The sequence below is a fragment of the Alternaria postmessia genome, assembly GCF_024291825.1.
Source record: "Alternaria postmessia strain BMP 2775 chromosome Unknown scaffold_8, whole genome shotgun sequence".
NCBI classification, from domain to species: domain Eukaryota; kingdom Fungi; phylum Ascomycota; class Dothideomycetes; order Pleosporales; family Pleosporaceae; genus Alternaria; species Alternaria postmessia.
Window position 1 is genome coordinate 48,734 of NW_026260081.1, and position 22,129 is coordinate 70,862.

The following is a 22,129-nucleotide window of genomic DNA, read 5'->3' on the forward strand; positions in this document are numbered from 1 at the left end:
CGGATATGGTCGCTCTCAATGCTTTTCGATCATGATATCGCTCTTCCATCTACCCTTTAATATTCCACTAGTTTGACTCTCTTCCGCAACTCCTCGGGCACCTCCTCTGCCTTCACTATGCCCATGCGAATGGCGTCACCCCACAAGAACATTGCGCGGTCGTTAGCATAGGCCAAGTAGTCGAACTCTTCCTCATCCTGCGGTTTGAAAAGGTCAGCATCTTGCTCCGCTTGTGTTTTGTTCTCTTGTGTCTGTTCCGCCATCCTTTCACTCACGATCCCAGCCCCCTTCTCTCCAGCCTCAGCCTCAGCCCTAATCTCTGCTGTTGCACTGTCTAACTCTGCCGCTTCTTTACTAGGGTTAGCGTTCGCGTTCTTGTCCTCGGCATCGAAGTCGGGAAGGCCTGGAACATGAGCTTGGACGATGCCCCATGCTACCCACATAGCGGAGTTGGCCAAACGCCAGAGCTTGGTTTCAGCTAGTAAGCGGCGAGTCTCTTCTTCAATCTGACGCTCGGCTTGCGCCTCCTGCTCTTGATACTTCTCGCCTGGTGGAGCACGTGAGTCCAGCATGAATGCAGAGATATTGCTAGGGGCGGCAGTGGCTGCCAGTGCGGTGGTGCTGCCAGAGGATGGAAGAGGACCCAGGTGCGGGGTGGCAGGGTTAGAAGTATAGCCTCCAGCAGCTTTGTACGAGGGATTATGCATCAGGTACGCCCGGATAAAGCGGTGTTGCTCTTCAAGTGTCGGATAGTACTTGGTGTTGCAACGCCACGGAATCTCCGCGTCATGGTAGTTGTACGTCCATTCAGTCTGCTTCGTTGTCAGCTCGTACACACATAGAATGACGACTGAGATAGTTGCGGAACAATAGAATTGTCTGGAAGAATATGCTTACAAAGTGGTTGGCAAATTCCAAACCGGGCAGGTTTGCGTTAGCGTACTCGAAATCGATGACCACGAGCTGCTTGTGCTGGTTTGCTGGAAGCAGTAAAGGCGACTCGCCTTCCGGCACCATACGTAGAATGTTACCATACTGGGTCTACGCAGAGTTAGCTCGTGGATGATATGACGAGAAGTCCGACTTACGTCGTTATGAGCGAATATCATCCGCTCGTTGATCTTGTCTGCGCCACCATACTGTTCCTCTAACCATCTTCGATACTTCTCAACCACCTGCCTGAACGCTGGCCACTCCATACCGCACACGTATCCCCGCTTCTTCCATCTGTCACCAGGAGTTTGTGCAGAGTCTTGGTTGCTCTCTCGAACCTGTTGATCGAGCCAGGTGACAATTTGCTCACAGCGATCAACCCACTTGTCCCAGTTTTGCCAGACGAATGGACCGGCCTCCCGCTCTTCTTTCAAGAGATCGATGCCTTCATGAAGCTCTCGCATACGCTTAGCAATTTGCTTGGACGTCTCTGCATTGCGCAGCTCCTTCGCGGTCAACGGCTTTGCATGAAGAAATTCCTCGAAGCGTCCATTGGTGAAGGTGCCAAGTAGACGTGGACCAATTCGCTTTCGAGCAAGGCGTGTTAGAATCTGCAATTCAGACTCTCGGTCGATCAGATGTTCTACCTGTGGGCCGTAGATACGAAGCAAAAGTTTGCTGAAACGTGTTAGTATCAGCTTGCCTACGTTGAAAAGGACTTACGGAGGAGGATTCTTGGGCTTCGGCTGGCCGTCGTCGCCCTGCTCTTGAAGCGGTAGATTCTTGGGAGGCGAGACAACGTAAACAGCATTTGTCAAGGCACCGCTCAGCCTCTGTACATCAATCTCGTTGCTCTGTTCCATAGACACCTTCCGCCAGCCTTTGAGCTTGAGTGTATGAGCTAGACGAAGGATTTCGGCCCGGAACTTGGTCCATGCCTCCCTCTCTTTGCGTGCTTCTTTCTCAGATACGTGAGGGGCGGACTCGCTGTCTGACTCATCTACGTTGTAGGCCATAGTCTTCGAGTTGTCTAGAATAGCCTCGCAACTCGGGACTAGCTGGTCTACGGATTCAAAGTAATCCGTGTCTAGAGAGATGGCGGAGTGTCGCTTCAAGCCTGTTGATGATCTGCGGAAGTGTTGCATCCTCCTCTTAGCGTCGGCCGGCTTCATGGATAGGGTCTTTTCAAGGATTTGCGCCAGTTGGTCGAGGGAGTCCTCGCCGTGAGACGATTCGGAGCTGCTTCTAGCTAGAGCATGAGGCTCATCAATCGTCTCATCAGGAACAGCCTTTGTCGATTCTTGAGCAGCGCCCTCCTTAGCAGCTTTGCGCCTTGCCCTGCGTGCATGACGTCTGCTTCGTTCATGCTTGAGCCATGTGCCCACTTGCTTCAATAGATTCTCGTGCGGATGCTGTCCGTCAGAGGGAGCGTCTGTTGAGCTGTTGGAGAGCAAGGAAGATAAGGATGGATTTCCCTCACTTGGCGCTACCTTGGTTGATCCCAGTCGCTCGACTGAGGGCCGTCCAGATAGTTTCTTCTTGCTGATGCTTGCGGGGTAACTTCTTGTAGGCCTGTCGAGATCGAGGTAATCCTTCTGGTCAAGCTCCTTGTTCTTGCCAATCATCAAGGGGGAAATGGTGCTATCATCGGGAAAAGACACAACTATGGGCACATGGTCAGCAGGTGTTTTGGTAACCCATGCGCAAGCGACATGATAGCAAGTCAGTCAGATAATGGGTTCACTGCTTTCGAGCGCTGCGCTCGGGCATATTGTCAGATGAAGCGCACAAGCTTCATGATGGCTGCAGAAGTTGGCCAGACGTCGAGAGTCAACTCGACGGCCAAGCAGGAATTATTGTCAATCACTGAATAGTCACATTGCTACAGCTACGTTGACATTTGAATAGAAATCCCGGAAGGTAGCGTGGAACCGATTGCGAGAGTTTGCGAGCCGACACACGACAGCGGAATCATGGACTGACCTTTTGTAGAGCGCGGCGAGGTGCCATCGGTCAACGTAGTGTTTTGCGGGAGGGCGAATGAGTCGCTTGGGTGAGAGTCGCTGGGCTGCGACTGCTCATTGGAGGAAGTCGTCATGGCAGTTGCACGGGGCTCGCAGTGAGGTGCGCGGGAATAATGTAAGCGAGATGGACCTCGTGGTAGAGCAGAGCTCGGTTGGCGGCTCCGGACGGTAATGAGACCTGGTAACAGGCGTGCCCACGTCGGTAGGTAGGAAGGTCGGTTGTTTGGTGGGCAGGTGGTGTTATCGATACCTAGTGCGGCAGGAACGCCAAAGTACACGCGAGATCAGGGTCCACGTGCCAAGCTGATTGGCGGTCAGGATAACTTGTGAGGGCGAAGACTGGTAAGAAGAGAGAGAGAGAGAGGGAGAGAGGGAGAGAGAAAATATACAGATTTCCTATATTCGGATCTTGAGTTATGTAAACAATTCAGAGGCAAAGCATCATAACTGGATCAGACGGCAAGCTGGTGTGTTGACGGTCTTCCTGCCTATCAATTGGGCAGCTATCGGCCTCGTTCCAGTATTCGCAGCCTTGGCAACGTACGTCAGGGTTCAAGTAGACAGAAACCAGAAACCTGCCACCCAACCTGAATGTGGAGTGTGCGAGCGTAACGTGGCAAACCATGTGCACATGGCCTATCAGCACATGAGAAAGTACCAAATATACCTTCTGAGTACTACATTGTATGTACAGGCTGGTTTCGATGCAGTCCCCCAGCCCTGGTATTCTAATAGCCCCGATACAACAAGAAAACGACCCATACAAAATACCATAACGCCTCGCTTGGAAACTGATTATATGTCTGTGACAGATAGCATGCTGTGCGTGGTCTCTTTCAAAAGGATACTCATTTGGCCCACTCCACCGTTTCCAGTGCAAGCATGACCAACAATAGAGTCGATGGCAAGATCCAAACAACATAACTCTGAAACAGAATCCTTGACATGGCACCCATGTACACGTTGTTGATTTGGCAGATTTGTGCCAACTGCAGCGCACTTGGTGCACCACTGAGCAAGAAACAGACGATGATGAAGATGGGGTCGTCAAGAATGCTAACAGGAACGTATTTGGCGGTCATGGCTAGCATGGGTGCCATGAGAAGCGTCGGGATAAGCATGCGACTAACAAGTGAGGCAATCACAAGCTTCTTCTCCACGCTCGGGTCTTCCATCGAGTGCTGGTCTTCCTTGGGTAATGTGTTACGAGCAAGGTTGGCACCCAAAACAACCAAGATGAGTGGAACGGCGACTTGTCCACTTTGGTTGACAGCGCGCGTGACGGAGTTGCTGACAAATGTACCTGGATCGAAGAAGAGATGTTGCAGGGGAGGAATAGAGGCGACGAGGATAGCAATCAACATGGCCCATAGAGGAGGGTTCATGAAGTCCCATACGCCCTTGAAGAACCTTGACAAGACAGAGCCAATCTTAGCCAGCGGTCGCTGTAGCCATGTAGGTAGGGCCTGGAAAACTCGATTTCCAGCGCGTGTGGTGGAGACAGAAACGGTACTTGCAGAGCGCTTAAGTGCCATGCCAGCTCGCTTTGGCATGCCTTTGATGCCTTTGGGGACATTTTGCTTCTTCTTGTGAGCCTCGAGAACACCATTGAGGTGTCCGTTTGCAAGACCATTGCCATTACTGTGTCCGCTCATATCGCCGGCTCCAGGAATAGTAGCGTTACCATTGGTGGGAGTGATGAAATCGGTGGTGGCTTGGGCCTCTTCACGATTGAACAGAGAGTCTGAGTCGGACTCGTCTGAGTCTGCAGAAGTAGCGTAGCTGGTAACATTGCCAGATTCGTAGTCGGAGTGCGAGTCATCGAGAAGACGCTGCGCCTCGTCGTCTGTGTACTCTCCGTTTTCAATGGCGCTGTTCTTGCCACCGTCATCGTCTTTGTACGCACTGGCAGGTGCCAGAAGCACATTGAAGCCCCATGTCCATCGCACGAGCTGACCAAGTTGTTGGAAGATAAGGAGATAGAGGATACCACGCGCGCCAACGTCGTTGTCGTTATCGCCAGGGACCTTGTCCCAATGTAGACCGGACAGTGTTTTGGAGAGCGAGATAACGAGAGAGATTGGAAGCGAGTTTGAGTTTCCGAATACCTAGTAATGTCAGCTTGTGCCGCTTGCCTGGACAAGGAAAAGAGACATACCGCCATGGCAACAACAAAGTTGGACGCCCTCTTGTTGAACCTGCATATCCGCGACACGAGAAGTGCGGCGATGTAGGAGATGAGTGTTTGTACGACAAAGATTACAGGAATGACAGCAAGATCAGCCAGCTTCTCCGCTGTCAATTGTGATGCGAGCTTGGTAAAAACTGGCTCGAGGTTAGCTGAGGTTGGCGCTCTTAGTCCGAGGCGTTGCACGTACTAAGGCAGGGTGTAAACAGCTGCGTGTTGAGGTTGGCGAGAAACTTCTGGCTCTCTGCATCGAATTGACCCATTCGCGCAACAATGTAGCCGGGCGCGCTCACGCAAACAACTTCCATGACGGCCTCGAAGACGAGAAGGGTGAGGTTGGCAAAATCGGGATGCGAGCTGTGCTTGCCGCTCTTGAAGACTGTGAATAGGCCATTGTTGCCGTACTCGTAGGAGTTGGAGGCCATGGCGACGAATTCCGGAGACGAAGTTGGGAGGCTGCGCAGGCGAAAGGCCTGGGGAGCCGAGAAGAAAGGCATATTAGATGCCAGTTGTGTTGTTGGGAAAGCGCAAAGGCGCGACCGAGATGGAAACACTCGAGTTATCTTGAAGCGCAAGGCGTCTTGGCTGAGGACGCGCTATAGGCGGAGATCGACGTCACAGCCCGCGCCAGGTATAGCGGAAAGGCAGGTTAAGCCGCGGGCCCTGCAGGAACTTTGATAGGGGATGCAGCGAACCGGTCTGGATCGGAGGGGGCGAGGCGAAGAAGAGGAAGAAGAAGCAAATACAGCTGCCAGGCTGCAGATGGTTCGATGGTTGGACGATGGAAAGATTCCCATATCGTCCCCTCCAGCGCCTAGATGGTGGTACTCATCGCCCTGGCAGCGCCTTCCAGCCTGTCGTGTCGTGTCGTGTCGTGTCGTGTCCCTGCGCCACATGGAGCCCATGGAGACATCGAGCATTGGCGGCCACATCGGCCATTGCAAATGCTGTCTTGACTGATGGGCAACGCACATCAATAGGCGGGGCGGCCACTAGGTTCCCCATGGCTCGGTCATTACCGCATACTGATTCTGTTCCCCCAAGCCTGCTGTCGTGTCTCGGTTCGGCGTGTGCAGGTGCTGCTTGGCCGGATCCAGATTTCCAGTCCATGCTCACTTGCGCATTCCGACGCTGCAAAGCAGGCTTGCTGGTGCAGCGTACATGGGCAAAGCAGGAACTGCTCAGTCCCCTACGGACCCCTTGCTGCCATCTGTCTCTACACTGCACTGCACGTCTGCGCTATGGTTGCGGTGCGGCCTGGTCGATTGTTGTGAAATCATTCAAGATTGCAGACGCGCGCTATTACTCGTCTCTGCAGCATCACGTCACAGCTCCAACTTGCACGCTACATGTAGCCCACAACCACCACACCTCCACCATACTACCAGATCCGCTGAGATCGCCGCTACATCTCCTTCCGCGGTGTAGTCGCAGCTCCTGATACTCGTCCTCTACCTACGCCTTCTTATTACTATCTCCTCCACTCTCCCTCTCCCCTTCCTCGTCCCAGTACCCCGCCCATCTCAGGCCGCGACTTTTCCCACTCTCTCGCCATGGCCTCCAATCCATCCACCCCGGACGCCGAAGTCGACTCCGACACCGTCTTCGACAGTCCCTCACCCTCCCCCGCGCCCTCGAGTCCTACCGAAAATGCCTCTTCGCCTGACCTGCTGTCCGCTGAGCGTCCCCCTCCCCGAACGGCATCCACGACCTCCGGCGCGACCGCCAACATGACATCGTCCTCAACGCCATTGGGAAACATCAACGCCGCCAGGAATCCCCGCCCCTCGAATCCCCCTACCATCTCCAGCAGAGGGAGCGGGCTGAACGTCTCCCAGGACATTCTCGCAAGAATACAGGCAGTACATCTCGGCCGGAAGGGCGCTCCACCAACGGGCTTGCCTGGGAGAGGGCCTGCACCACAAAGCCCTGGTCCGTCGCCCGACAGTCGTAATCCCATGTCTCCAGGCGGTAACCCTGGAGGCTTACCCGGAAACTTTCGAATGCCTACCAGGCCACCCACGACTAACTTCCAGTCCGCGCCTGCCGTTCCTGGTCGCGCAGGTGGCCCCAAGCCCTCCCTCGCTGAAAAGCGCGGCATGAGATTCCAGGGCGCGTTGCCAGGCGGTTTACCAGGCTCGTCTCCAACTGCTGGTGGAGCCGCTCCTCCTGCTGGCAGGAAGAAGCCCGGGTTGACTCTCTCGCAGATGAACGGCGAAAAGCCCGCTGAAGAAGGTGCAGAGCCCAAGAAACAAGAGACCCATTTTGATAAATTTTCACAATTCGTCGATACCAAGACTGGCAGCCTAAAATTTGCCGGCAAAGCCATACTCAACTCGGACGGCGTGCAATTTGCTAGCGGTTCCTCTTTCAACATCTCCTTGGATGAAGTCGACACACTAGACGAGCTCGGCAAGGGAAATTATGGCACAGTGTACAAGGTCAGACATAGCAGACCCCGAATGAGGAAACCAGGACAGGGTCTGGCAGGAAACAAGGCTGCACCAGGTTCGCCGTCGCGAAAGGAATTTGGCGAAGAAGCGAGCCCTACCAGTGCAAAACCTGCTGCGGGTACCGGCATAGTCATGGCAATGAAAGAAGTGAGGCTGGAGCTGGATGACTCGAAGTTCGCTGCTATCATCATGGAACTCGACGTCCTCCACCGCTGTATATCACCCTTCATCGTTGACTTCTATGGCGCTTTCTTCCAAGAAGGCGCCGTGTACATCTGCATGGAGTTCATGGACGGAGGCTCCATAGACAAGCTCTACGCCGATGGTGTGCCTGAGGGTGTCTTGCGCAAAATCACCATGGCCACGACTATGGGTCTGAAGTCACTGAAGGATGAGCACAACATCATTCACCGAGATGTGAAACCTACCAACATTCTCATGAACACCAAGGGCGCAATCAAGATCTGTGATTTCGGTGTCAGTGGAAACCTGGTCGCCAGTATTGCCAAGACCAACATTGGGTGCCAAAGCTACATGGCGCCAGAGAGGATATCTTCTGGTGGAATTGCACAGGCAGGCGCTAACCCTGGAGGTGGCACATACAGTGTACAAAGCGATATTTGGAGTTTGGGACTGACCATCATCGAGTGTGCTCTGGGGCGATACCCGTATCCGCCAGAGACGTACAACAACATCTTCAGTCAGCTCAGTGTAAGTTTATCAAACAGCTTTGTGCGTCAACGACTAATCATCCCTAGGCTATTGTCGATGGTGAGCCACCGGATCTGCCTGCCGAAGGGTACTCCGACGCGGCACGAAACTTTGTACGCGGCTGCTTGAACAAAATCCCCAACCTTCGGCCAACATATGCCATGCTGCTCCAACATGCATGGCTTGCACCTCTTGCTAAGCCGGACACCATCACCGAAGAGGAAGAGGAGGAAGTCGAGGCAGCAAGCGAAGCTACTGGTGGTGAAGCTGCTGGTGACAAGGGACCCGCCGAGGCAATCGAACCTGTAGAAGACCAAGAGGTCGCAGACTGGGTCAAAGCCGCGATTGAAAAGAGGAGGAGCGGCAAGATGAAGGGTGTCGAGAAACCTGCACTCCACGCCGCACCTCTGGATGCAGCGACGCAGAGTCCTTCGCCTAACGGTACAAATGGCTTAGAGCAAGCGGGATCAGTAGAAGCTGCCGCATAACATGCCCTGAGAATCTTGGATCACCATGGCTACTTGGGTCATTCCCGAGAACATTAGGCCGCATCCGCTGCAGCCTTCTGGGTTTAGGGCGTTGTATAGGCGTATTGCGGGGAACGATTGCCATGAAGCATTGAAATCGGGGCATTGAGCGCAGAGGCCACATGTACCTAGCATAGCATACACCTGTCCAGATGGACTGATATTGACACTTTTGAGTCACAAAATCTGCACCTGCTCTATGTAGCGTAACAATTGGTCTTTCTTACCTTTCATCTCAGTGAGGGCATGGCATTGCGGCAATAGGCCACTGCATGCATGCTGCTGTTGTTCTGTGGTTCGCGGTGACGTAAGCGGAAGGGCTCACTGGCACGTGATGGGTACCCCTGCTTGGCCAAGATTGCTCGCGGCGGCCATGTGTCGTGGTGCGGGAAAGAACACAGTGGTCGGAACAACTACAATAAGTAGCCACGACTTTCTTTCGTACGCCCCCACCTTCTTTGTAATGCCACCTGCGTAGAACCAGTTTTACTTGATTTCCTCTGGAATCCTTTTCGACAACAATCCCCAATCACTTTTAGTCATTCTCTCGCATACCTCGCCCCGTCCACAGGGACACGTTCAACATGTCCGGGACAGATTACAACTACGATGAACAGGTACATCTTGGGTGCGCGCCAGGTTTAAAGTCCTGCTAACAAGTCGCAGGGCCAGTTCTTCCCCTACTTCATCCTCACTGTAACGACCCTCGTCACCGTCCCGACCACAATTTCCTTCTTGAGGCCGAGCAAAGGTGCGCGCTTCCCGCCACTACCGCTTACCATTATACTGATGCACAATCAGAACTCGAGAATACCGGAGCGCGGATAGAGTCCGACTTCACCCCCGAACATGCCGACCTCATCCAGGGACAGCGCAAGAAGCAGAAGCGGCTCGAGCGGAGGATAAAGCGGGGTCTTGTCATGTTGGGAGGATGGGCGCTTAATGCTGCTATGGTCTACCTCATACTGGTTACCGCGCGGACTACGCCTGACATATGGGATCCCTACGAGGTGCTGGGTGTTTCTAGGGTACGATGGCTGTTTCCCCGCAACGCGCACTTTCGACAACGATGCTAACTCGCAGACCAGAACGCGGACGAGAAGGCCATCAAGAAGCATTATCGACGACTGTCTCTTAGCCTGCATCCCGACAAGGCTCGCGAGGACCCCGCAAAAAACATTACAATACAATCAATCAACGACCACTGGGTAGATGTTACAAAGGCGTTCAAAGCTCTCACCGACGAGGAGATTCGCAACAACTTCCTTCAATACGGCCACCCTGACGGCAAACAGAGTTTCAGTATCGGTATTGCGCTGCCTCAGTGGCTCGTCACTGACGGCGCTGGCAAATACGTTCTGCTCATCTACGCGCTCGCGCTCGGTGTCATTCTGCCCTACACTGTCGGAAAGTGGTGGTACGGAACACAGAGACTGACCAAAGATAAAGTTCTTGTCGCCAGCGCGGGCAAGGTCTTCCGCGATTACGACAACGAGCAAGGCGAGGTGGGCGTCATTCATGCGTTGAGCAGTGGAGAGGAGTTCAACGAAGTTCTCACTGGGCACAAAGCGGAAAACGGTCTCTCGAAGCTCGAACAAAAGGTCCTTTCCGAGACTTCCGGATCTCTCGTCTCGCAAACGCTTACGAAGAAGGACCGCCAAAAGCTAGACGATCTGGAGGACAGCCGAAGACGCAAGGTACTGACCTTGTTGTGGGCATACCTTGGTCGTGTCGAACTTGATGACGAGACATTGAATGACGAGAAGTTCGAAGTTGCGCCCATTGCACTCCGACTTAATGAAGCTTATACCGCCATCGCACTCGCATATGGTACCACCAAAGCAGTACTCTCGGCATACAGGACTTCCCAAAATCTCATCCAAGCTTTACGACCGGGTGCATCGCCTTTGGAACAGCTGCCACATTTCACACCTGCTGTTGCTAGCGCGGCTGAGGCTGAGCAAGCAAGATCACACTTGACTATCCAAGAATTCATGGACATTCCCGATGATGAGCGCAAAGCCCGTGTTGTCAAGTCTGGTCTTCTGTCTCAAGATCAGTACAGCACAGCTATGACCGTAGCTTCGAGGATTCCACTGTTCCATCTTGAGAAAGCCTTCTTCAAGGTCGTCGGAGAACGTTTCGTTACCCCCAGCAGCTTGGTCCAGTTCGTGCTGAAAGGTCGTTTCATTCCATGTGGAGCCACTAACGTACCCGATGTAAACCCGAAGGACCTGCTAGATATTGATCCCGCCGAGGGTGATGTTGCGGCAATTACCGGACGTAAGAATGATCGTTCTGGAGAGAAACCTATCCAGCCACCTCTGGCATTCGCTCCCTATTACGCCCGCGACCACGCGCCAAGGTGGCACGTGTTTCTTGCGGACAGCAAGCAGGGGCGTATCGCGGTACCACCCTTCACCTTCTCAACCTTCGACAAGCCTATTCTTGATGAGAGCGGTAACCCCACCTACAACGTACAGACCCTGAAGATGCAATTTGGCGCACCACCACAAGCTGGTAGCTATACTTTCGTCATGCACATGATTTGTGATAGCTACGTCGGCATGGATACCAAGATGGAGGTTACCCTTGTCGTCGAGGACGCCAGTAAAGCCGAAGAGGTAGAAGAGGAAGATGAGATTAGCGAGCCAGAAGAAGGTAAGTTTCACTGATTTGAGTCATACCCATGATCAGTACGGCTAACATGTCTGCAGATTCGCTGGCAGGTCAAATGCACCAAATGAAGACTGGCGCTCCACCAAAGAAGCGGAGACAGGCAAATGACGATTCCAGCGGAAGTGACACCGAAGGTGACGTTGAGTCTGAGAGCGAAACAGATACCGACACCGACTCAGATGACGAGTAGGGTGCTTCGTGTTTCCTGTGAGAACAATACTCGATCTCTTTGAGTATAGGATACCCAGCTTGTATTACAGAGGCTACGGGTTAACGCCAACGGCCGGCGTCAATTCTTCATATCATTTGGGCCATGGCTGCCATAGGCATTTCCAGGCGTTCCGGAAACAAGGTGCTTTGCAATTAGGGACTTCTCGATTTGTCCTTTTTAGACAAAGCGTCAGCACCCGATAGGGTTTTAGGAGTATGTGTAGATATCCACGTCAAATCACATTGAGCAATTTTCGATTCAACCTCATTTCTGGCCAACTTTCTGCTCATAATTTGGGGTACTTGATAAATATAGACTGGACTAAAAACCAAGATTAAACTCGAATGATCTATCTACACCATTATGCGAGTGCCTCAGGAACACATGGCATCCGAATCCAAAAGCATAGACTTAACGCATGGACGTATAACATAACTGCGGAGATCTGTAACTTGGGTGGTTCATCAAAGTTCGGTTCCACAACCTGCGGGGTTTCAGCCGCGTCTCGCTTCGTCCTCAACACCACCTTAATATCATGAACATCACCTTTCGACCAACTCCATCTGCTAGGATCAGTATAGTAATCACGAATTAAGAGGGAGCTGCTGTCTGCGTTCCAGGAATGCATACATGGCTAGTGGTGTGGTGATGGGTAGACTGATGGTCGCCATGGCATTACGGAAGACATTAACATGGTGATTACGACTCGGAAGCATCCACTGAAGAGACACCAATGCTAAGACACGATCTCAATATACAGAGGTTCGCATGTTGTGTCTCTGTCCTGCAGAAGTGGTACACAAAGGATCGCGTAAGCGATCTACATTCATACATCCGCCTCCGCATTCAGCACTGTCTCAAAGAACATCGACTTCTACCTGTGTTCGGCCTGCATAAATTTCCGAAAATACTGCCTGAGGGTTCGCTAAGGCATAACACAGCCACCCCAAATGAGTGCTATACCTTGGCTGCCGATCGGATACTACGGCTCCGCTATCCTGAGGCTCATACAATAGGCCTCAGTCTGCAAGGCAAAACCGTCAAGCAAATCTTGGCAAAGTGTTAGTTGCACATCTTGTTCTTGGCAAGATGCGGGTGCGTTCATCGCCGGTAACAAAGTGACAAGTCCCCAAGGTTCGCGCTACATGTGTCACATCTAACGGCAATACAGGGGGCAAGTACCGACATATGGGCGTTTTTCTTGGGCATCGACGAGTCGTTATACAGATGAGACGTTGGATAAAAGCTGATGGAGGGTCGCACATAGTTTACTTTCTCATCCCACACTCACTCTTCCGGTCTTTAGTCCTTCCTTCCTACCTTCCTTAATCCCATTTCAATTCTTTAGCGACTTTGACAGTCTGCCAATCCACTTTCTTTGAATCATTAATACGTCTGTGACGTTTAATCTTAACCTTTTTTAATCTATCGATTCGCTTCAGGAAGACTATTACCTTCATCCACTTCACCATTATCATCAACATGTCTATCAAGGCTATTGCTACTATTGTGCTTGCGGCCGGCCTCGCTGGTAAGTTCACTCCACAAGCTCAAAGCCTAAGTATGCAATGTAGCGTACTGACCCAACACAGCTGCAAAGCCTATCAACACTCCTCGATCTCTTCCTGGTTCTTCCAAGCGCCAGATCGGCTTTAACTCTGTTATCAACGGCTTCAACGGCAACGATGGCGACTTCAACTTTATTGACGGATTCAACAACTTCAACCAGCAACAGCAGGTCATCCAAATCCAACAGCAGAACCTCCAGATTGTCGACAACGGCCGCCAACAAGCAGTCGTTCAGCAAGTGCAGGAGGTCCTCATCGTCGACCAAGTCAACAACGGTTTCAACAACGACTTGAACAACCTCTTTCGCAAGAGTAACTTTCAGAACCAGTTCCGCGACGTCTCCACCGTCACGCTCGTCGTACAGGAGATTCAAGTTGCTATCGACGATGGCAGGGGCAACCAAGTCCAGCAGAACATCTTCGCGCAATCTGCCGTCGTCGCCAACCGTGGGGCTCGCCAAACCCAGACCGTCATGGTCTTCGACAGCCGCACCCTCGTCGCCCAGGATATCCTCGGCAACAACGCCTTTGCCAACCTCGGTGGCTTTGGCGGCATCGCTGGTGCCACTGCTGCCTTGGACAACAAGATGCCCACAAAGACCGCTGGTATCCAGCTCTTTGGTGCTAAGCCTACATGGTCAGCCGTTGCCGAGGATCCTGCTGCGACCCTTGGTGCTATCTGGCAGGGCGCTCTTCAGGATCTTCAGAACGCAGATAACGATGAGCAAGACAACAAGCTCAACGAACAGATTGCTGCCGAGGAGTTGAAAGCTCTCCAAGAAGCACTTGGACAACAGGACAGTGCTGATAAGCAGGCCGACGAGGAGCAGAAGAAGGCCGATGAGGAGGCAGCTAAGCAGGAAGAGGAGCAGCAGAAGGCTGAAGAGGAGGCCGCAAAGAAGGACGCCGAGGAACAGAAGAAGGCTGAAGAAGCTGCTGCTAAGCAAGATGCCGAGGACCAGAAGAAGGCTGATGAAGAGGCTAAGAAGGCTGCAGAGGAAGAGCAGAAGAAAGCCGATGAAGAGGTAAAGGCGCAAGCTGAGCAGGACAAGAAGGCAGCTGAGGAGCAGAAGAAGGCTGAGGAGCAGAAAAAGGCTGAAGCTTGAGACTCAGCGATGCTTTGTCTCTCCTATGAGCGTAGAGGCTCGAGCGGTATACTCATGGAGCTTGGCAGCAACTTGAGCAGTTTACCAACACTAAATAGCAGTAAGACTCGGTGCTGGAGTCACCTACAGGCGGTATCATAGCCTTGATGAGAAACGTTGGTATCAGCGAGACTGATCCAAGTAAAATCTAGTCACGACATCAAATGAATGATTTGTCTCTTTCACTTGTCGTGCTCAGTGACGTACTCACATTCACGAACAATTGCCAGTCAATCCCTTTCAATAAGACGGAGACGTTTTTTCTTTCGAACACATTCTGCCTACGCGACCTATGAGAGACATTTCACCAGACAAGTTAAGCGCTACTTTCCCTCTCCATCTCAAGTCCTCAAACACAAAGGCTACAACGATGACACCGCCTAACCACTCGCTGCGACGCTATCGCCATATGAACAGGCTATTTTTCTGTTTCTTAATGCTCATTGCCGGCATTTGCGTATTCTTCAGCTGCAGAACATCCAATCTCATCGCGCCCAATGTGCTCAAGGTTACCAACTCCCCAGATCTTGAGTCCGGTTCTATACTCTGGATGCCTACAAGAAAGCAAGAAGACTGGAAGATCGTAAAGGCGACAATGTACTATGAGTCTGGCGATAAGACACAGAACGCCCGCATTCTTACCCTTCATGACTTCCACAACGAGTGCTTCAAATATGAGACACATACATTGCGTACGCTGATTGTGCGAGGCGCTCTCAACAAATTCCTTCACCTCCAATCACTCATCATCGAGGAACTTCAGAAGCCGATTGAGCAGCGTATGGAGTGGATACTCTACTTTGATACCACTATCGTCCTCGCGAACGCTCACATACCCTTACACCACTTTCTGCCACCTATCACTGATGTCGAAACTTTCAAGAGCCTTTCCATCATCGCTACAAAGTCCGAGAGTGATCATCTAAATTCTTCAGTCTTCTTCATACGGATTAGTGGCGGCTCATTACGGATCTTGACTCAAGCCATGGAGACAATATATGACGCGCCGTACATCGAAGGATACAAGAACGAAGACAACGACGGAGGCCTCTCATCAGTAGCCCTACAGAATGTTCTTTATCTGGAGCAACATCGAAATAAGGTAATTTTCCAGCCGCAACAATGGTACAACAGCACGACTTCGTTGTTCAATCAACCCTACTTTCCCACACCAGCTCATCGCCTGACACCCGATCTCAAGACGTTGACAGTTGACCGTGAGGGACAGCAAATGTTTCCAGAAACAGCAGATGTACATCGCTTCTGGCGCACAGCGAGCGAAGCTAGACGCGTGTTAGATGAGGCAAAAGAGAAGGGTTATACGGATGAACAGGGTGCCTTGTGGGAAATGGCTAAGGAGGTGAAAGAGTGGGTTCAGCTACGGGCTTGGGATATGGAAGAGCTCGAAAGGAGGATCATGCTGTTGAGGGCCAGCTTGAACAACGACTGATTTGATTTTTCGGACATATAGTCTGTGAAAGAAGTGTGTAGTGCATCCTACATATCATGATTCATCCAACAGATGATCATCTTCGGTCCGGTGTGTGTAATCATGAATGGTAGTACTGTATTATCGGAATGAGTCCGCGGCCGGATGGTACGGTGCTGCAGGGACGTTGCCAGCTATGCGGGATCCTTACCACCTTCCAATCATGTAGCATAGATGATCTGGGCATCTCGGATAGCACGGCTTAACGTCAAGTAAGCAAGCGCTTACTCGTCCGAGCTACGCATTCTCCTCTCTTCATATAGTAGCACGTCGCGTGCTCAAACTTCGTGAGATCTGAAAAGAGTTCTTTGCAGCTATTATTTACTATGCCACTACCCCCAGAAGTCATACCAATGCAAGACGTGGTGCCAAGAACCGACAACTTGCAGAAGGACATAGCAACCAAGAACAACCAGTCAACCTCACCAGGAAGAAACGAAGCATATTCCGCATATTCAGCATATACCCGTACCTACCTGACCTACATTCTTGGCGTCGTCCAGCTGATATCTACGTTGACAACAACAATCTATTTTCCATTGATACCAACACTCAGCACCCACTTCTCCGTATCCGTTCAAGCTATCAACTTGATAGTCACTGTATACGCCATTTGCCAGGCCCTATCACCAGGAGTATTCGGTTCTTTGGCAGATTCGTATGGACGACGACCGGTACTATTGGCGCTTGTTACCACGTACACGATGGCAAGCTTGGGCCTGGCGCTCAATAAGAACAGCTACACAGTTCTCATGGTATTGCGAGCATTTCAAAGTATCGGCGGGTCGGCAACAGTGCCGATCGCTTATGGAATTGTAGCTGACGTCGCTGTTGTGTCAGAGCGAGGAGGCATGCTAGGACCAATGTTGTCGACTTGCAACGGTATTTCTGCATTTGGACCGGTCATCGGTGGAGCGCTGGCGATGAAGTCCACAGGACCTATGGGCGTTTTCATGGCTTTGCTTGGTATCGCCATCTTGTGCCTTCTCCTTGTTGGCTTTTTACTACCAGAAACGTCAAGGGCTATCGTTAGGAACGGATCTAGGCCCGCAACTGGAATCTGGCGTACTTGGACATCCTTTCTCTCGAGAGAGCAGGAGGATCGATCTGCTACGAGTATTCAAGACCGGCCTTCGATGCCAAAGCCCAGCCAGACTTTTCGAAAAGTTTTCGATTCCATACGCATTATCCGGCATCCAGACGCTGCTGTGATCCTCTGTATGGTAGCCTCGTCTTATGGTATCTACTACACCTTTCAGGTCGCCCACTCTGTCCTATTTGAGGAGCTCTACGGCTACAACGAGCTGCAGATTGGCCTGAGTTTCCTCCCTGCGCTAACTGGTATGACGATCGGCGGCACAATAGCTGGAAAGCTTATGGACTTCAACTATGCTCATCATGCACGTCAAATTGAGATCGCGGATCCAGCGAATATACTAGATTTTCCAATCGAAAACGCCCGTTTCAGAAACATGATACCAATCATACTCGCTGAGATGACCTTTATAACGGGCTATGGTTGGGCAGTACAACACAATGTACACCCTGCGATTCTTCTTGTCTTAGAGTTCTTCATTTCCACCTTAGCTACACTGCTAAGTCATACTGCGAACGCGCTCCTCGTGGACGTGTTTCCCGAAGTACCGAGCACTGCGTATGCCTCGGGTCAGCTTGCACGAGGCGGATTCAGCGCGGCGTCTGCGGCTATAATCGATCCGTTGATGCGTTCTGTGGGTCGTGGGTGGTACTTCACTATCTTCGCGGCGTTCACTGGGGCTGGATGTTTAACGTGCGTAAGTTTAAGTCGATGCGCTGGTATGCGATGGCGCCGAAAAAGGTATCTGGACACCAGCAGTAGGTCAGTAGAGGGAGCGAGTAGTCAAGGAGTTTGAGGTGGTTTCTCAGATGTCGAAAAGTTACATTGTAAAGCCCGGCTATTCGGATCAAATCGTCCAAATAACACATGATTCTCCTGCATTTTTGTAATCCAAGTGCTCATTTCTGATATGCACCATGGCTGAAGGTACCGTGTTCAGCTACAGAAAGATATGAGCTGGGATTTCATCACAGCAGGTCATCGGCCGTATTTTCAACACTGAGACGACCATGTAGTATTCTTCATGCGTTGGTGGCAGCAATATTAGATGTCCGTATTGTCGGTATCGTACCCCAGATTCTTGGCGCAAGCATACGAATTAAATTAGTTACTCGGACCGTGCACGTCTGTAGTCTTGTAGACTGTAGATGCATTAATGGCAATGTTCACGCTCATCGCATGACGGTGTGTAAGATGCGACATGAGAAGAAGTGTCGGGACGATGCGTTGGGTAAAAGGCAGACGTGAGGCGCAGGTGTTTCCGGTGAGGATGACTTTGAATACAATGATCAAGCGCTATCTTCAGCAGATGACAACAAACGTGGAGAGGGTATTCAATGTCTGACGTGTCGGTGATGTCTTGGGCTATGAGCTTTCGCATCGAAGGCCGAATTTCCAGGGATGAGGAGTCATATCCCGCCACGCTCTTCATAGACCCACCCATGTCTCAAGTGAATCATCTTGAGATGTGATGATTGTAGGCCGAACAACGTTGGGTATACATCTCGTGGTGATCTGATGTGGCACCGGTTGGGCCGACGCGACTGACCCAGACCAGATCGGGTAAGGCGTGGTAGAAGTGACGTAACCGTGATTGGCGGGCAACTTTGCCTGACCGGAAACCTGTACGAAGCTCCAGAAGCTTCTACCGACAGGGCAGAAACCACGACTAGCTTCGAGATATGACGAGAAATCACACGATGCCACTGAGTGCTTCCTGACTCTTCGCGAACAACTGCGTACAATTGTCTTTAACGTATATAAATCCCTCGAGTCTTTGTGTAACACCTCTTTTGATCTTCAGAGATACCCAACACCAATACATCGCATACACGAATCCTGAGCACAAGCTCACGACACACGCTATTTCCTCTGGCTTCGGGCCATATACAAGACATAATAGCCACGAATCAAGATGACTTCATTTGACGCATACACCGACCGCGCCGCGAAAGCTCTAGCAGACAGCTTCGACCTAGCTAAGGGCTATGCGCACTCACAACTCACACCCCTCCACCTCGCCGTATCGCTTATAGATCCGCCCAAAGATCTAGCGAACCAGGTCGATGTCCCACCGCCGCCGCTATTCAAGCAAGTCCTCGAACGCGCGAATGGCGACCCCCAACTCTTCGAGCGCAACCTGAAGAAGGCTATGGTACGGTTACCAAGCCAAGACCCTCCACCAGAGCGTACCTCACCTTCACCTGCTATGGCCAAGGTGCTTCGCGCTGCAGAAGACTTGAGCAAAACACAGAAAGATAGCTTCATTGCCGTCGACCACCTCATCCAGTCTCTTTGCCAGGATGCTCAATTACAACGAATCCTTGCCGAGTCGAACGTTCCGAACGTAAAGCAAATCGACAATGCCATCCAAGCACTTCGAGGCACAAAGCGGGTAGACTCCAAGACGGCTGATGCCGAAGAGGAGAACGAGAACTTGAAGAAGTTTACCATCGATATGACAGCAATGGCACGGGAGGGCAAGATCGACCCTGTCATTGGTCGAGAAGACGAAACACGCAGAGTCATCCGCATCTTGACTCGACGAACCAAAAACAACCCAGTCCTCATCGGAGAGCCTGGTGTTGGTAAGACTACAGTTGTCGAGGGTCTTGCCCGCCGCATTGTCGATGCGGATGTACCTGCCAACCTCGCAGCCTGCAAACTACTGTCTCTCGATGTCGGTGCATTAGTTGCTGGCAGCAAGTACCGTGGAGAGTTTGAAGACCGCATGAAGGGTGTCCTGAAGGAGATTGAGGAGTCAAAGGAGATGATAGTATTGTTCGTTGACGAAATCCATCTTCTCATGGGCGCTGGCTCTTCCGGAGAGGGAGGCATGGACGCTGCCAACTTGCTGAAGCCCATGCTGGCTCGTGGACAGCTTCACTGCATCGGTGCGACCACCCTGGGCGAGTATCGAAAGTACATTGAGAAGGACGCTGCGTTCGAGCGTCGTTTCCAACAGGTTCTCGTCAAAGAACCATCGATCCCCGAGACTATTTCTATTCTTCGTGGTCTCAAGGAGCGCTACGAAACTCATCACGGTGTCACCATCATGGACGGTGCTATTGTTGCATCCGCTACTCTTGCTGCCCGCTACCTCACTCAACGCCGACTGCCTGATTCTGCCGTCGACCTGATCGATGAAGCTGCGGCAGCCGTCCGTGTCACAAGAGAATCGCAACCCGAAGCGCTTGATAATCTCGAGCGACGCCACCGACAACTACAAATCGAGATTCACGCGCTTTCCCGAGAGAAGGATGAGGCATCTCAGGTCCGTCTGAAGGAGGCGCGAGCGGAAGCTGCCAATATTGAAGAAGAGCTTAAGCCGCTCCGTGAGATGTACGAACGTGAGAAGGGTCGTAGCAAGGACATTCAAGAGCAAAAGCTCAAGCTCGAAGGTCTCAAGACGAAGCTTGCTGAAGCCGAGCGTATGCGCGACATTCAGACTGCTTCAGACCTCAAGTACTACGCCATTCCTGATGTCGAGCAACGCATCAGCGAGCTGGAGCGGGACAAGGCCCGCGCCGATGCTGAGATGTGGGCCCACCAGGCAAGTGGAGGTGGTGAGGCTCTCATGAGCGACTCTGTCGGTCCAGATCAGATCAACGAGATCGTCGCTCGCTGGACGGGTATCCCTGTCACACGGCTGAAGACCACAGAGAAGGACAAGCTACTCAACATGGAGCGTCATCTCCAAGAAGTTGTTGTTGGCCAGAGGGAGGCTGTCGTTTCCGTCTCCAACGCCATCCGACTACAGCGCTCCGGTCTGGCCAACCCCAACCAACCGCCCAGTTTCTTGTTCTGCGGTCCTTCTGGTACTGGTAAGACACTTCTTACAAAGGCTCTGGCAGAGTTTTTGTTCGACGATGCAAAGGCCATGATTCGATTCGACATGTCCGAGTACCAAGAGCGACACTCCCTTAGCAGGATGATTGGTGCACCACCTGGCTACGTCGGACACGATGCAGGAGGTCAACTTACCGAGGCTCTTCGTCGCAAGCCCTTCTCTATCCTCCTGTTTGATGAGGTTGAGAAGGCTGCCAAAGAAGTACTCACTGTCCTTCTTCAACTCATGGACGACGGTCGTATTACCGACGGCCAAGGCAGAGTCGTTGATGCAAAGAACTGCATCGTCGTTATGACATCCAACTTGGGTGCTGAACACTTGTCTCGACCAAACGCACCCGACGGCAAGATTGACCCCACCACCAAGGAGATGGTCATGGGCGCGTTGCGCAACTGGTTCCTCCCTGAGTTCCTGAACCGTATTTCTTCCATTGTCATCTTCAACCGTCTTACCAAGCGCGAAATCCGGAAGATTGTCGATGTGAGGTTGGGCGAGATCCAGAAGCGACTCAACCAGAACGGCCGCAATGTACGCATCGAGATGACGCCAGAGGTACGGGATTACCTTGGCTCGGCAGGTTACTCACCAGCCTATGGTGCCAGACCACTTGCACGACTCATCGAGAAGGAGGTTCTTAACCGTCTTGCTGTGCTCATTCTTCGCGGTTCTATCAAAGAGGGTGAGACAGCTAGGGTTGTGCTGGATGACGGACACATCTTGGTACTACCCAACCATACCGACAGCGAGGACGACTCGGAAATGTACGATGAGTCCGATGCTGTGGCCGAACTGGATGACGCTGATGGAGACATGGATCTTTACGACTAGAGGAATTCAGTGAAACTGGGGAAGGATATTAAGTGAATTTCAGCATAGGCGTTTAGGAAGTTTTTTTTTCATGGGGAACATATGTATGCTCCGATAGAGGCATCATGATGGGATTACGAGTTACGGCTGATGATTGCTCATAAAAGTAGAAGCACGGGCTGGCGTTTTCTGGATAGCATACTTGATGTTTTTATCTTGTACATGGTTAATGAAATCAATAGTCTGAATCATTCAGGATGGACATGCGATACTGAGTGATGATCATTACTCTACTAATAGCTCAATTTCGAATGGGGATTTTGATATCTTGCATATGTAGTATCATTGGGACTCATTATAAGAAAACAGCGAAAGGTGCAAATCATATTTCACAAGGACAACTCATATCGCATGCACCGTTGTCAGAGTTGTAGCGATCCCAGTCATG

General features: G+C 51.7%; 6 protein-coding genes across 6 annotated transcripts; 5 read left to right on the forward strand and 1 right to left on the reverse strand.

The window, feature by feature from the left end:
* Nucleotides 1-56: 56 nt before the first annotated feature.
* On the reverse strand, nucleotides 57-5,642 carry J4E82_002006 (uncharacterized protein; the record flags this gene model as incomplete). The annotated part of the gene is made up of 8 exons (XM_051728310.1): nucleotides 57-812; nucleotides 898-1,041; nucleotides 1,089-1,611; nucleotides 1,657-2,596; nucleotides 2,917-3,046; nucleotides 3,875-5,065; nucleotides 5,116-5,282; nucleotides 5,336-5,642. 8 exons carry the CDS (start codon nucleotides 5,640-5,642, stop codon nucleotides 57-59), a joined length of 4,158 nt encoding a protein of 1,385 aa, XP_051591723.1.
* A 1,056-nt stretch (nucleotides 5,643-6,698) lies between these two features.
* Nucleotides 6,699-8,797, forward strand: J4E82_002007 (uncharacterized protein; the record flags this gene model as incomplete). The annotated part of the gene is made up of 2 exons (XM_051728311.1): nucleotides 6,699-8,309; nucleotides 8,357-8,797. 2 exons carry the CDS (start codon nucleotides 6,699-6,701, stop codon nucleotides 8,795-8,797), a joined length of 2,052 nt encoding a protein of 683 aa, XP_051591724.1.
* A 623-nt stretch (nucleotides 8,798-9,420) lies between these two features.
* Nucleotides 9,421-11,705, forward strand: J4E82_002008 (uncharacterized protein; the record flags this gene model as incomplete). The annotated part of the gene is made up of 5 exons (XM_051728312.1): nucleotides 9,421-9,453; nucleotides 9,503-9,587; nucleotides 9,638-9,864; nucleotides 9,925-11,497; nucleotides 11,554-11,705. The coding sequence occupies 5 exons, from the start codon at nucleotides 9,421-9,423 to the stop codon at nucleotides 11,703-11,705; spliced, it is 2,070 nt and encodes a 689-aa protein (XP_051591725.1).
* Nucleotides 11,706-13,208: 1,503 nt separating this feature from the next.
* J4E82_002009 (uncharacterized protein) lies at nucleotides 13,209-14,400 on the forward strand (the record flags this gene model as incomplete). Its single annotated transcript, XM_051728313.1, has 2 exons — nucleotides 13,209-13,257; nucleotides 13,319-14,400. The coding sequence occupies 2 exons, from the start codon at nucleotides 13,209-13,211 to the stop codon at nucleotides 14,398-14,400; spliced, it is 1,131 nt and encodes a 376-aa protein (XP_051591726.1).
* Nucleotides 14,401-14,848: 448 nt separating this feature from the next.
* J4E82_002010 (uncharacterized protein) lies at nucleotides 14,849-15,889 on the forward strand (the record flags this gene model as incomplete). Its single annotated transcript, XM_051728314.1, has 1 exon — nucleotides 14,849-15,889. One exon carries the CDS (start codon nucleotides 14,849-14,851, stop codon nucleotides 15,887-15,889), a length of 1,041 nt encoding a protein of 346 aa, XP_051591727.1.
* A 3,050-nt stretch (nucleotides 15,890-18,939) lies between these two features.
* On the forward strand, nucleotides 18,940-21,702 carry HSP98 (Heat shock protein hsp98; the record flags this gene model as incomplete). The annotated part of the gene is made up of 1 exon (XM_051728315.1): nucleotides 18,940-21,702. The coding sequence occupies one exon, from the start codon at nucleotides 18,940-18,942 to the stop codon at nucleotides 21,700-21,702; it is 2,763 nt and encodes a 920-aa protein (XP_051591728.1).
* Nucleotides 21,703-22,129: the final 427 nt, after the last annotated feature.